The 13,585-nt window shown below is 40.5% G+C and overlaps 1 protein-coding gene across 3 annotated transcripts in view; it reads right to left on the reverse strand.

Annotated features, from left to right (window-relative positions):
• The window catches only part of ARMT1 (acidic residue methyltransferase 1), a 48,268-nt gene that overhangs the window by 22,122 nt on the left and 12,561 nt on the right, over positions 1 to 13,585 (reverse strand). Inside the window, exons 1-3 of one of the 3 annotated variants that reach the window (XM_040058959.2) lie at positions 10,215 to 10,313; positions 6,114 to 6,245; positions 2,854 to 3,110 (exon numbers count right to left, since the gene is read on the reverse strand). In XM_040058959.2, the coding sequence (XP_039914893.1) occupies positions 2,854 to 3,110; positions 6,114 to 6,245; positions 10,215 to 10,250 (425 nt within the window). In that variant the 5' untranslated portion in view covers positions 10,251 to 10,313. Of the gene's footprint in view, positions 1 to 2,853; positions 3,111 to 6,113; positions 6,246 to 8,254; positions 8,381 to 10,214; positions 10,314 to 13,585 lie in introns of those variants that run through there. The other 2 variants (XM_040058960.2, XM_058419789.1) reach the window with 2 other exon arrangements.

Below are 13,585 nucleotides of genomic sequence, written 5' to 3' on the forward strand. Positions count from 1 at the left end.
ACAGCATCTAGGGGATACCACAAAGATATGAAGAAAAGGGAGATTTTTGTCAGCAATTTCATCACTCAACCAGTGCCTATTATGTGGATGCATAACCCACATGAAACGTGTTCTCAGCCTTAAGAGCAGGTGTCAGTTTGCAAATACCCTACAAGAAAAACCAGCCAAATAAATTATCAGTGAGTTTAACTCATTAGTATAAATGTGGTTATATTCCTTCCCTTGACAGGGACAAAGATGGGTCCAGCAAACAAGAACCACCACAGTTTGATTCAGTAGGAAACACAGAAGAAAATCTTGCTCATGATGCTGAAACACAAATCTCTTGTGAAAAACTATGAACAGGTTAGCAAAAACAGCCAACCAGAGCTCAAAACAATCAAGTGTAATCCAAATGTCAACTCCAATACCTCCCAGTAATACCCACAAGTGAGGCACTTAGTGCTAGAGTGCAAGATGTGGTAGATTGGCAGTGGTAAATTTGCAAGACAAGACATTGTGCTTCCATTTGAAAAACAAGGTACTTTCTAAAGCAAGTTCTTTACCCTAGAATAAATCAAGACCTGAGATGTAACCAAATGCACGTCTAGAGCAAATATATTATTGAAACTCATTTGCTTATCAGAGTGTAGCACTAGTCTCAGTTTTCAAGGTGGGCATGGTATTAGTTGCCGGACTCAATCTTTTCCATTTCTGACTTCTTCCTCTCAAGGCTGTCAATCAAACAGAGTATCATTCCATAACCAAAGAGCAGCATGAGACTCCAGCAGGAGATGCACAGTGAGTGCAAACAAAGTACACTGAATGCTTATAAATCAGTAAGCAAAACAAACAGTCCATGAAAAGATGTAATACGTAACCTGAGTAGGGAGGTCAGCCCAGCTGCTGAAAATGCTGCAAAGTGAAGGAGAGTGGCACAATAACAGAGAGGAATGGAAAACATTCATTACTGCTCTGGACATTGTGAGGGCAGTTCCACATAGTACTGCACGCCACACGTCATGAGCCAAAAGAGCTCTGCCTTCTGCAGCAGACACTGTCCCTCAGAACACAATCACCCTCACAGCTTCCTCTTGTCTCTGGGCACCTTCCTTTTCCCTGTAGCTCCAACAAAACTAAACCATGAGATGACTGCTAAACTGTTGTGAGGAGGGATATGTCAGAAGTGAAAAGGTATTAGGCTCAGACACGCCATATATGCATGCTTATATGTCAGAATATTATACAAGATTGACCACCAACCCCACAATTCTTCTGTGGCTCTAAAAAATTGAGGTATCCACTCACAAAACCATGCCTGCTGCTAAAAATAAAAAATCTGAAGTACAAAAGTGCTCACTTGATAACTTTACGAATCATCTAATTACCTGCAGTAGGGCTGTAAAGGTGTGAGCACCTAAAAAATAGGCAGTCAGGTACAAAAAAGTAGAACACAGCTTTTTCACAGTTTTGCTACCTCTTCAGAACTAATGAGCAAAGAAAAGCGAAGGAAAAAGAAGAAGAAAAAAGCTTTTGACAGTTCACACTCTAAAAATACCATGGCAATAGACATGTTGAGTAGAAAAGCACCATTTTCAATAGGAGAGGTGCACATCCTGGAAGCCAATCATAGAATTCACCAAACAGTTCTTACTATATCCCCAAGGTATAGAATGTAAATATGCACTTCATGCGTGCTGGCTTGCTCTTCCCTTTCACTAGTGGTTGTCATTGAAAACCTTTTCTGAGCACCTAATTAGGACTAGTCATGTGCCAGGTACTACCAGGGTGGCCAGACTAAGTGACTGAAGTTCACTGAGTCAACACATTGGTTAGTATGAAGTGACACATGCAACCATTAGGAGGACAACAAAAAGCTTTGGAAGCAAACACTGCACATTCATGAGCAATCCAATATGTTTGTTCCTTCCAAAGGAACTATCCCTGTATCTCTTCCCTTTTGCCAGAGGTCCAGTGGAACACTCCAGGTGCACAGTGAACCAGAGCTGGGATTGACAGAGGTGAAAATCGAGCTTTTTATTCTGCTCACTTCTCTCTTGGAGCAGTCCCCTGGACCTGATCACCATGCATCAACACAAAGAGAACTGATTTCACAAATGTTGTAGGCCAAAGAGAGCATCCAGGACTGCTGTGGGAGTGACAGCAGAGATTTATGCCCATAAAATTGATTGTATCACTATAACGGCAGGTGAGTATGAAACACAAACAGGATAGGAGGTTTTTCTCCCCTTTTCTTCTTCTTCTCTTTTATTTTTTCCTACCAGAAATAGCATTTTAAAGAATCTTAACAGCCATTATGTAAGACTCCACTCTCCAGATAGGGCTTTTGGCAAATCAGCTGATAATAAACAAGTGCCCTGCAATGGTTTTCTCTAAGTTTAAAAATGACTTAATTATTCACTTTCAATGCATAAAACCTGGCAGAGCTGTGCAATATAGTGATTTGGGAAATACAGGTGTCTGGTAAACACTCACCTTGCTCTTGACTAGACAGTATTGATAGAGTCACAAATATTAGTCTGATAATGGGCAGAAAAATCCATTATAAAAGTGCAGGTGTCTATTAATATGACTGACACTGATTTTGGAATTTAAGAGTCCAGAATATTTTCATACCAATTAATTTTGCTGTGAGCCTCCATCCTACAGACCCGAAACATGAGCAATTATGTAGAACTGACAGATACATTATGCTAAGAATTCAAAATTCAACACTTTCCACACACTCAGGCACTGTAACAGAATTCAGAAGTGCAATAAAGTCTATCTACCAACTTATTTTTCTGTATTGACAACTGTACCATTCCATCATCCCTTCCAAAGAAGTTATTTCTTCTCTCACACGACTCTTACTTAAGTCTAGCGCTTTTCTCATGAAGCTCCTCTTTCAGCTCCAAATTTTCCTCATGTGCCACCTGAGCTGTCAGCTCAGCCTGGTTTTTAGAAGCAGCAAGCACACACAGCTCTTCTTCCATCTCCTGGATTTGTGTTTGCAAAGACAGGAGGCGAGACATCAGTCTAGCATTGTTTTCCTTACAGCTTCCAGCTTCAGCCTTCAGCTCTTGAAAAGAAGCTTCTTTAGAGATCATGCTCGACCTGAGTTTAAGAAGCTATAGATAGAAAAGGAGAAAATTAATGAAGAATAATTTTCCCAGCCTGAGATAACATGACTGTATTACAAGATTAGTAATGTGACAAGAAACACATTTCTATCGCTACAAGACTGAGTAGAGGGACACAACTTTACTTTCATATGAAAAAGCAGTGGAAGAGGTTTGCAAAAACAAAAGCTACTGCTGGGTAACATAATGCAACTTTGCAAGGTAGCATCTCACAGGAAGATAAGTGTATTTACTAATTCAGAGTTTTGGAAAAGTCTAACTTAAATTCTGCTGCACAACCTTAACTCATGTCTCCTATGTATCTGCACTACAGCAAAGTTATTAACACCACAATTCCCTCTTTTTTGCCTGCCACCTGCCTGCTTCCAAATCTGATGCTCGATTCCACAGATAATCTAGAGCTGCAGGGAGTTGTAACAGCAATGTATCCTGCTGTATGAATGTGGAGCCTTTTGATTTGGTTTGAGGCATACTCAGAGGCAAGTAAATTTTTGGAGCATTGTGTGGTAGGCACCCTCTTCTCATCTTAGGCAAATAGTGATTTTTGGGCATGACAATGCAATTAAATGTAGCTCTATTTACACAGAAACAGCAATAGAGCCTTTTAAGGAAGGGTAGGAGGAGGAAAATCACTCTCAAATGTTAGAGACTTCTTACAGGGATGATGCTAGAGCTTTCCAAGAGTTAATGGAGTTCAGTAGATTTTCCTCCCTCTTTTTGTAAAAATACCATTTTCCATTAACTGTTTCTGCTAGAAGCTTCTCTAGGAGACTGTGCTTGAGGGAGACTCACCAGGCAAACTTTTTTTTTTTTTTTTTTTTTTTTTTTTTTTTTTTTTTTTTTTTTTTTTTTTTTTTTTTTTTTTTTTTTTTGTGTGTGTGTGTGTGTTATTAGGAGCAAGTAATTTAAAGTGGGCTTTTTTGTCTCAAGAAACATTAAGGCATGTTTCAGCTTTCCTGACAATTCCAATTACAAGCAGCATCATACAATCTGAAGGATTTCTGTCCTATCACATAAAATTAACAGGCAAATAATTAAGCTAAATTAACTGCTCTTTTAGGGTGAGTGGTAGATCTTCTAAATTGTGGCAAACATTTTAAGGCAAAAATATTTGAGACATTAAACTACAATCCATGACAATGGGAAATTCAGATCTGTTGGAAGTCTTTCAGTATGACCACACCAAAGACACTCAGAAAAATTCAAGAGGCTGGTGAGCCAGCTGGCTTGGAAAAGGGAGGTCCTGCTTCTCCTCTTTCCAGCCACACACGCCTGTCCCCTCCCTCGCACCAGGTCTGTGTTTGTCTGACTCCCCCAGAAACAACTTCAATAACAACTGATAGAAAATAGTTCATTTTTGTTCTCACAGAGGAGAAAGAGAATCACAGAACAAAGGCTAACATTGCAAAATCAGGTAGGAGCATCAGCCTTGCTGCAGCAGCACAGCCTTCAATAAGCCAATGCTTCACGTGCAAGTGCTGATTTATCAGACACTCTGGAGCAGCACTGAGTTCGAGAAAAGCAGTTTGGCTTCTTCCCGGATTCATAGGCTTCATTTCCATACTCCACCCTCCTCTTCGTGCTAGAAGAAGCACTTACATGGCTACAAGGTGAAATAAGATTGGGAAGCTGATCTGGCTAAAAAGCAACTCAGAAGGAAAGGAATTATTTTTCAATTGCATCGACACAACAGTGACCGTGAAAACTGCACATACATCTGTGCTGGCACAAGGGATGGGGCAGTGTGGGGAAGGAAATGAGCAGCTGAAGGAACAATAGCATTGCTTTGCTTGGCAGCTGGACCAAGCTATGGTATCTTAAGAGTGTTCATAACCTTAAAATTTCTCTGTGGTTCAACTCCCCATGTGATATTTTTTCATCCGTCCACTGTCTTTGTGGTCAGTTCCAATAGCAGAAAAAGCAAGAATTATCCCAGGTCGTGAGTTTTACAGAGCACTCAGCAGAACAAGGCTCTGACCTCAGCTGGGTCACGAAGGTCTTTATTAACAAGAGCATGAACAGCTGCTTTTTTGACTATGCTTTTGCAAGTGCTATCTTGAAAAATCTATAAATCAGTCAGACGTTCTGGCAATAAAGCCATTCAACATTTCCAGTAATAAATTCTTTGTATGAGAACATTAGATTCTGTATGGCTTCTTAAAATTTAAATTTAACACACCAGTTCTGGATAAATGTTAAATGTAGGGGAACCCCGCAGTAACTTCGGGATCAATTGATCAAATTAAACCTCAGCCAATGGACACTTATGCCTGTAGTTGTGTATGTGAACAAATGTAAGCACTTCATGCCTTCTAAAGGCAAATTTTACTCCACTTTAAAACCACTGTGGACCACTGTCCACAATGCTGACTTCAATCAAATCAATTTTAACTAGTTATATATTAAAAGAAAATGACTTGTGGAAATAATGCAGCTCTAAAAATTACCCTTTAATACATTCTCTCCTGAGAAACACCATCTACACAGCAGGAAGAGTAGAAAATTATGTGTACATGTTCTTCAGCCTCTCTAGCTACAATCAGCCTCATTAGTACAAACACAATTCCACTGACGACAAAAACAGAGCAAATCTGGGGAGCTATAACTTGAATAAAAGAAAGAAATGAGTTAAGATGAGTATCTAGATCTTAACTCACCAGCAAGAAGAGGAGGATACCATCTAAATGTTTAACCACTATCTAAATGTAAACCACAATTTAATTAATTTTCAGGTTTAATATAAAAATATTGCACTTAGATGATGATAAAAAGCTCCACTGCCTCACATCTTCCAAATTCAAACTTATAATCAGTTGCTGACCACAGAAGGAAGCAAAGTAAAAATCACACAGACATTTGAAAAACAAAAACCCAAAAGTTCTGCAGCAAAACCAAGTTTTGGATCTTCTACAAGCTTTCTATTCTCTACATAAGGTGACCACAAAATATCCTCAGGTTTGGAGAAGGATTTGAAATTATTTTTAGATATACCTCTGACTGGGCACAGTCATACTTCACTGAAAGTGCTGCAAGTTCGCTTTGAGCAGTTTCAGCTGCAGCTCGATAGTGATTCATTTGCTCTCTAGTGACGGGAATATCCAAAAGAACGCGATCATGAGACTCCTGTGAAGGCAAAATGAAGACAACACCATCAGACATCACATTCCTTGAACTTTTTTGCTTCACCATTTTTTTTGTTTGGTTAAGCTGCTCAAGGGCATTACTCCAGATGTTCCAGAGTATTATTCCCAGAGTAGCGCACACTTACTGAAAAATAGGTTAAACACTTTTCTACAAGTCACCACTTTCATCTCTGAGTACAGCCACCAACACCACTGCTTGTAGAAATAGCTTCCTCCTGCTGCTGAGGACTCCAGGACGGTGTAGATGAATGTAGACGAGAGATCTCTGAAGTTAGGTGTTAGAAGATGAGGTTTATTGTAAGGGATGTGGGGGCCTTGCTCGGAGCTGCCAGGCTGCAGCTCGTGGCAAGGCCTAGGAAAGTGGGGGAAGGGAGAAGTAGGGAGAGGAAATTCCAAGAGAGGAAAGTCCTCAGGGAAAGGTGCAAGCAGAAAGAGAGCAAAGAGCAAAGAGCAAAGAGACCGTCCAGCCCCCCTGGGACCCCTTATCAGGGGTCTTCAAGGTGGGCTGGAACAAGCCTTGTGCCAATGGGGTTACAGATACCTGATACTTCAGGGGAGGGGTACAGGTGTGGGATGAACCATACATTGAGGGGTGAGACAGAACATTCCATTTGACCTCTGGGTCCGGCTGCAGGTAACTTTCAGATGGTCACATAACTGTTTTCCCAGAGATCCAGTATCTAATACATCTCAAACATCAAAACTTACTTTCAATTCTATCTCAGTTACAGGTTTCACATTCTCAGAATAGAGGCAATCATATTTATAGGGCTTTCTGGCTTCATCCTCCCCAACAACTGCTAAAGTAAGATATTCCCCCTCAGCAATCCTATAACCTCCCACTGTTTTCAGCTCTGGCTATTTCCAGCAGTTTCTATATATTTAGTAACATTCGAAAGGTCCCTTTTCTACAAACTTATCCTGTCACTCTTTCAACCTGTATAAACTTTAACCCAAACGGAGTCCTGAGACGTATCTTATGCAAAGAATCACTTTGGTTTTTAGACTTCAGTTTTACTGCAAATACCCTCATTTTTCATTCAGAATAAATGTTGAAAAAAACAATGGCTAGCCATCTTCTCTGTGCCACTCATGATTTTTCAGATTTCTACCATATCTCACCTCCAGTCTCTCTACCAGGTAGAAGAGCCATGCCTACTCAGACATTTGTATCTGCTCCTCCAAGTCACTTTTTGGCTTGCCATTTGTTTTTTTACTTCTAACCTTTCATGGTTAGAGGTCCTTTTGAACTCCATCACTCGGACACAACTTCAGCTTCCTGACTGATGCTTTCTCATCCCCGGCCATCCCCACCATAATGGCTTCTTTTCATTCTTTTTCAAGTCCTGATTCCATGACAAGCACTGCCTCTGTCCTTCTAATACAGTCTCTGTCACACCACTTGTACGACCCTTTCAGCTGTGCCCTTTAGATTCTATAGTAAGCTTTTCTCCTTTTTGTGGCATTCTGCTCTTCTACAGTAGAGCAGGAATGGGCTGGATTTCTTGGCCTTTATTACTTAAGTCTTTTAAGATGAAAATTCAGACCTGAAGTCCTGGTAGAGTTTCATTAGATAGAACTTTTTTTTTTTTTTTTTTCTTTTTTTCCCCCAATCAATAGTAACTAAAACCAATGAAACGTAACCTCTTCAGAACAGGACTAAGTTTAGGTTATGCTGGGAGCACGCCTGGCAGAGAACTGAACGTGAGATTTGTACTCCATCAGCTCTCGCACAGGACTGAAACAAAACTGCAATCCTGGTACATTTGGGTATGAATTACAAAATGCAAAACACCCCCAGATAATGACTGGTACTGGAAAAAGGTACCACGATGGAGATAGAGACATCATCTCTTCATGCTTTTCTACATCAGCATCAATTTCCAGGCTGAGATAAATTACAAGTTCAGCCTCTACCCATTCCAAATGGGGAAAAAAATTCTGAAGAGCTTTCCAAAAATGTGAACATCTAGTAAAATAAGTATTTACCATGCAACACATAAAGAAATCCCTGAGGAATAAGGAAAAACTACTAGTTTAGACTGCAGCAGAAGATAAATCACCTTGGATTAGTTGCTATCATATCACCAACTCTATTCTTTAATCTTTCTTCCCTGTGCTAGTTGACACTAGATTAGACCCATCAAGTTTAATTGCATTCATCTCCTTCAAAGACACTCAGCTGTGCTCTTCCACAAAGGAGTTGCCACTCTCATCAAGCCAGAATGACACATGCAGAAAACTCACAGCCACATAGAACACGGCACATAATCTTGGAGATAAAAGGGCTGCTAATTTTCTCAACACTTTATCACTGTTCTGAGGGAGTGAGGGAAAGCATGTGCCATCTCCTCCTTGCTTTTCTCTTACTTTTGCTTCACTCTGCTTGTTTCATATGTACACCTACATGAAATTCTTTAATGCAGAGGACATTTTTCTCATTCTGTAATACACCAGGGCTCCAAAACTATGGATGGAGATTGCAAACAGTAACACTGGGTATGCTGGTTATGTATGTTATTACATTTGTAGTACTGCATGAATGTAGGTTTTTCATTTTCTTCCCTAAAAAACCATAATTAATGACTTCACAGAAAGGAGTATGTCTCAAAACTAGTGAAATAAATACATTTCAGAGCATAGCTGCTGAAAAGAAGCCTCCAATCAGCAGCAATAATAAAGGTAACAGCTTTAGAGCTGCAACTTCCAAAATCTATGTTTTCATACAAATTAGATTTTTTTTAAAGATGCAACTACATATCCAGAAGGATTTAAAAGAGGTTAAAATGAAGTCAGGTGCCAAAGTCAACAGGAATTACTGTTCAACTTATCTACAGTCTTAGTGAGATTTACTGAGGCAGATCTCTGCATCTTCCTGTGCCTTAGTAAATATAAAACTAATCATGGTGGCACCATGCTAGGAAAGTTGGTATTATCATCATACTTTTAGCAGGAAAAATGCAGGCTCTAAAATTAATAGTTTTCTATTAATTCTATTAATTTCTATTTTCTGCCATCAGCCAGTCATAAGTCTGATCTTTAATCAGACCTATCAGACAACTACACTAAATTGACATGACTTTACTATAGGGGTGAAATTTGTAATGACGATGTGGAACTTTTCCATCTGTGGAAAAATTCAGATTTTTTAATGTTGAATGAGTATTATGTAATCTATGCTGATTTTTTTGTTAGGAAAATAGAATTAATAAAGTGTTAAAAGAATTAGTAGACAGGAGAAGTCTTAATATATTAACACTCAATCAACTCTAAATAACCTAGGTTTTGGGTGTTTCTCCCACTCACATTATTAATTTTTTGATCTCTTTCCACTTACCTGCAAGAAAATGAAGCTTTCATCTAACTTCATATGCTAAACAGAAGCTAAGCCTATATTTACAATACTTAAGAGCAACATCTACTTGGAGCTTCGGTTTTATTAGTGATAGGTGTTCTTTAGAAGATCGACAATATATGGTGATTTTTTGTTATTGTTCACCATTTTTGTTTTGAGTTTTTTACCAAATAACTGCCTTTATCTCCCTGGAATCCAGCCTTTAGTTGGAAAACTCCATTTGATTCAGAAAAAACAAAACTACAACAACATTCAGTAATTTTATACCTATCCATGTACTTTGAAATCAGCCAACTGTTAAAGTCCCTCACTCTCACCCTGCTTTTGGCGGCTTCTTTTTTATTTCCTGCTGTGTTTCTTATTTCAGTGCTGCCAAATGCCACTACCACTGCCATTGCCTGCACGCAGCCCAGACCCCTTTCCCAAAACATGTAATTTTAAAAAATCTTTTTTGAAGCAGAAAGCCCCCAGTAGGCACTTAAGCACCCACCACCACCCTGAGTGACTTGCCAATGCACAGCCGTAGACTGTACTCAGGGCAGGGATTTCTTCTTCCCATTCCCAAGGTACCTAAACACATTGGAGTTGACTTACCAAAAATGACGACTCACGAACCTTTGTTGACTTCATTCTTCCTTTGCTTCTCCAGAACCAATGGGGGGAAGAGGGAAGAAAGGTTGAAAATGAAATAGATTTGTGATGTGATGGCACATGACACTGTTTTTTTCACAGCTGTGCTTTACTTTACCATCAGCAAAACTGGGCACAAAAGCAGAACACTATGGGAAAGTACCTCTAGTAGCCTATGAGCTCTGATTGTCTCCACAGTATTGAAACACACGTCTAACCAAAACAGGCACCTTCACGTTGACTTGTCCAGGGTACAGCTACAGTCAGCCTTCAGGCAGCGATTATTTCCTTCACCACTGCTTTTCAGGTGCTACAAGTTTTTATTTCACATCTCCTTTTGTACTGCATCCCTTCAACACTGATACATTTTTAAAGGATCTGAGCAACAACACAGGATCTATCTTAACTGAAATACATCTTTTTTTTTTTTTCCCACTCAGATGTTAAGGCCCTTTTTACCTACCGATGGACAAACCCCACCCTGCCAAACAGCTCATGGCACTGAGTGTCATGTCCAGTCTTCCCTTAAACACCTCCAGGGATGGTAACTCCTCCACTTCCCTGGGCAGCCCATTCCCATCCTTTCTGTAAAGAAATTCCTCCTAATGCCCAAGCTAAAACCTCCCCTGGCAAAGCTTAAAACTGTGTCCTCTTGTCCTGTCCCCGGTTAGCTGGAAAAAGCCGACTCCCCTATTGGAGTCACTTCAGGGGGTGGGGAAAAAAGGATTCACAAATTACCCATCTTGTATGTATATTTTGAGTCTTCTTTATAGATAATACTTTGCCAAATGTGCCTATCAGGGATCTCAAAATGTATTGATAATTACATATTAACATAAATCAAAATTTGCAGGTAATATTTCACAACTATTTCAGTTCTGTCACTTGCTCTTGCACATTACAAAGTGCCAGAAACACCCAAATACTTTTGATCACTATCCACTCACTAAAGTCCTATTTCCCCTTGCTGATTCCTTCTTGTAACTAGGCCCAACTCACTGCTTGTAGTAATTTTTCTGGAACTTTAGTGTAATGCTCCAGAAACATGTAAAACTAACTTAAGTGTTCTCAGCAGCCCAAATAAATTACCAAAGAGATTTTCTAAATTCCTTTCAGAAGGGTACTGCTCAGCTCTACCCTCCTCCCTTTGCAGTAATCATTGAAAGGTATTACTGAAAAGATAAAAATCACTCCTGCTGTTCATCTGCTAAAAAGGCCAATTTCGAGCTTGATTAATGGCCCAAATGAAAGCTTCATTACTAGCAAAATTTTAGTCTTACCCACTGCTACTACTACAAGAAGCAGTTCGAGCATTTTCATCTTTTGGATTTTTTTCCTTAGGATGAGGTGACTTTGCAGCTAAATATAATAAATGCATTTCATGTGATGAAAGACAGCAGTCATCTGAAGGCAATTAGAGAGACACATCACCTACTCTAAACATTACTTAACATGTTTTCTGGTTGACTTCATCCTTTGTCTCTATGGCCAAATTAAGGAATTTGGAACTCCCCTGACACGTTCTCTCACAGCTTTTCCAAAATTATTAACAAGGAGCTGATGTGTTTATTCCCTTAACAATAAAAAGGGCAACTGCTAAGACAAAATTAGGTGCTTATGCAGGGATTTATGCAAACAATTCGTTCTACTACTTTTACTTTATCAGTACTAAATAGAGTTAAATAACTTCTGTAACAGAAGTGCTTAAATAGTAGATTTAGAAAGTAGACCATCATGCAATAATAACAGCTGCAATCTTCCTACAACACCTACTGTACTGCAGTCAACAAAATGCATATATTTTAGAAATACTTGAGTATTTGGTATATGCACAAGTAAAAACTACTTAGTGCTGTAGTTTCATTCACCAATTGTAACCTACCTTTTACAAACATGTAATTTCTAGCATGTTTTTGAACCCCAAAATCAGCATTCCCTATTTGAGTTCGGGTTGGTTAAAAGGTGGAGCAGGTTGCTGTCAACTCTGTCACTAAGCAGTGCCAGCAAAAAGTTTGTAATTGGGTCATAACAGTTGTATTTGATATAAGGGCAGTTGTTTTTGCCGCCACAAACTAACAAAGTTCTGTATTTTCTTGTCTCAGAATACAATGATGTTCAGCTATTCAGGAGATACTGAACTTTCACACAAACTGTTTATCCTTTGGAACACAAAACTGTTACAAGGTTCCTATTATATCTTTAGTACAAGGGTTTGATCCTTCTAAGCAATATCCTCTAGTGTCTCCCTCAAATTCACATCAAAGCCAGCAAACCAAAGGAGGAAGAGATGCAAAGAAGAAATTCTTAGATAACTATAAATTCCTGCTCTGTGAAAGCTACTCCCTTCTGCAGCACTTAGTAAGAAAAATCTTTCTGGCCTTGAACTTGTAAAGATAAGCTGTAATGATCAGCTGAAGTTCACGGGGCTTCAACTGCACCACGCACGGACCACCGGGTACAGCTCTGCACCTGCACGAGTTCTGCTTTGGGGTTGGGGGGTTTTGTTTGTTTGGGGGTTTTGGTTGGTTAGCTTTTATTTTGTTCGGTTGGGTTTTGGGGGATTTTTTTTGGAGGGTGGTGAGGGGATGTTTAAAGGCGAGATTAAATTGAATAGTGCAAAGATGATTTGCAAAGTGGGGTTTGAGCCAGCCGGCGTCAGCCTCTACAGCAGCACCGACCGAAAAGGGGGAAGGAAGGGGCGGGAGGGGAGGTGGGGGTGATATTTCCAAAGTCAGGGCTTTATTCCCTAAGAGGGGAGCTGCCCAGAAAACCCCAAGCCCCAACCAACCTAAGCCCCTGGGCCCTCTCTGCCTTGCCCCGTCCCCCGGTTACCGCGGTTCCGCCGCGCCGCTGCCCCCGCAGGCCCGGAGCCGCTGGCGGCCGCAGCCGTGCCCCTGGCAACGCGGCCCGGGCCGAGGGCGAAGGGCGGGCCCTGCCAGTGCCCGGCGGCTGCACGTGAGCGCTCCTCACAAGGGGAAACTCACAGAAACGCCGGGGTTTGTTTGTTTGTTTTCACTTCAAATAAACGTTTACCTGAGAAAAGTTGCGCGCGTTTTCAAAAAAAAAAAAAAGAGTCAGCAGAGGCGAGCGGAGCAGCGGCTCCCGCTACCCCAGACAAGCTGGGTCTGTGCCCCCGGAACCTGCCAAAGGAGCGTCCCCGCAAAAGCAGCCTTCCTTGATGGCTACTGAACTACCTCCAGGTGAAAAAGCACCTCCTTCTATTCCTCCTCCCCCTTCATCCAGATAAAGTGGATAAAACGGGAAGAGAGGAACTGAAGGTTGCAGTAAAAGAAAGTTAGATCGGTGGGTGTATAGGGGCTGCACATCATTTTCTC

The sequence above is a fragment of the Hirundo rustica genome, chromosome 3 (genome assembly GCF_015227805.2).
Source record: "Hirundo rustica isolate bHirRus1 chromosome 3, bHirRus1.pri.v3, whole genome shotgun sequence".
NCBI lineage: Eukaryota > Metazoa > Chordata > Aves > Passeriformes > Hirundinidae > Hirundo > Hirundo rustica.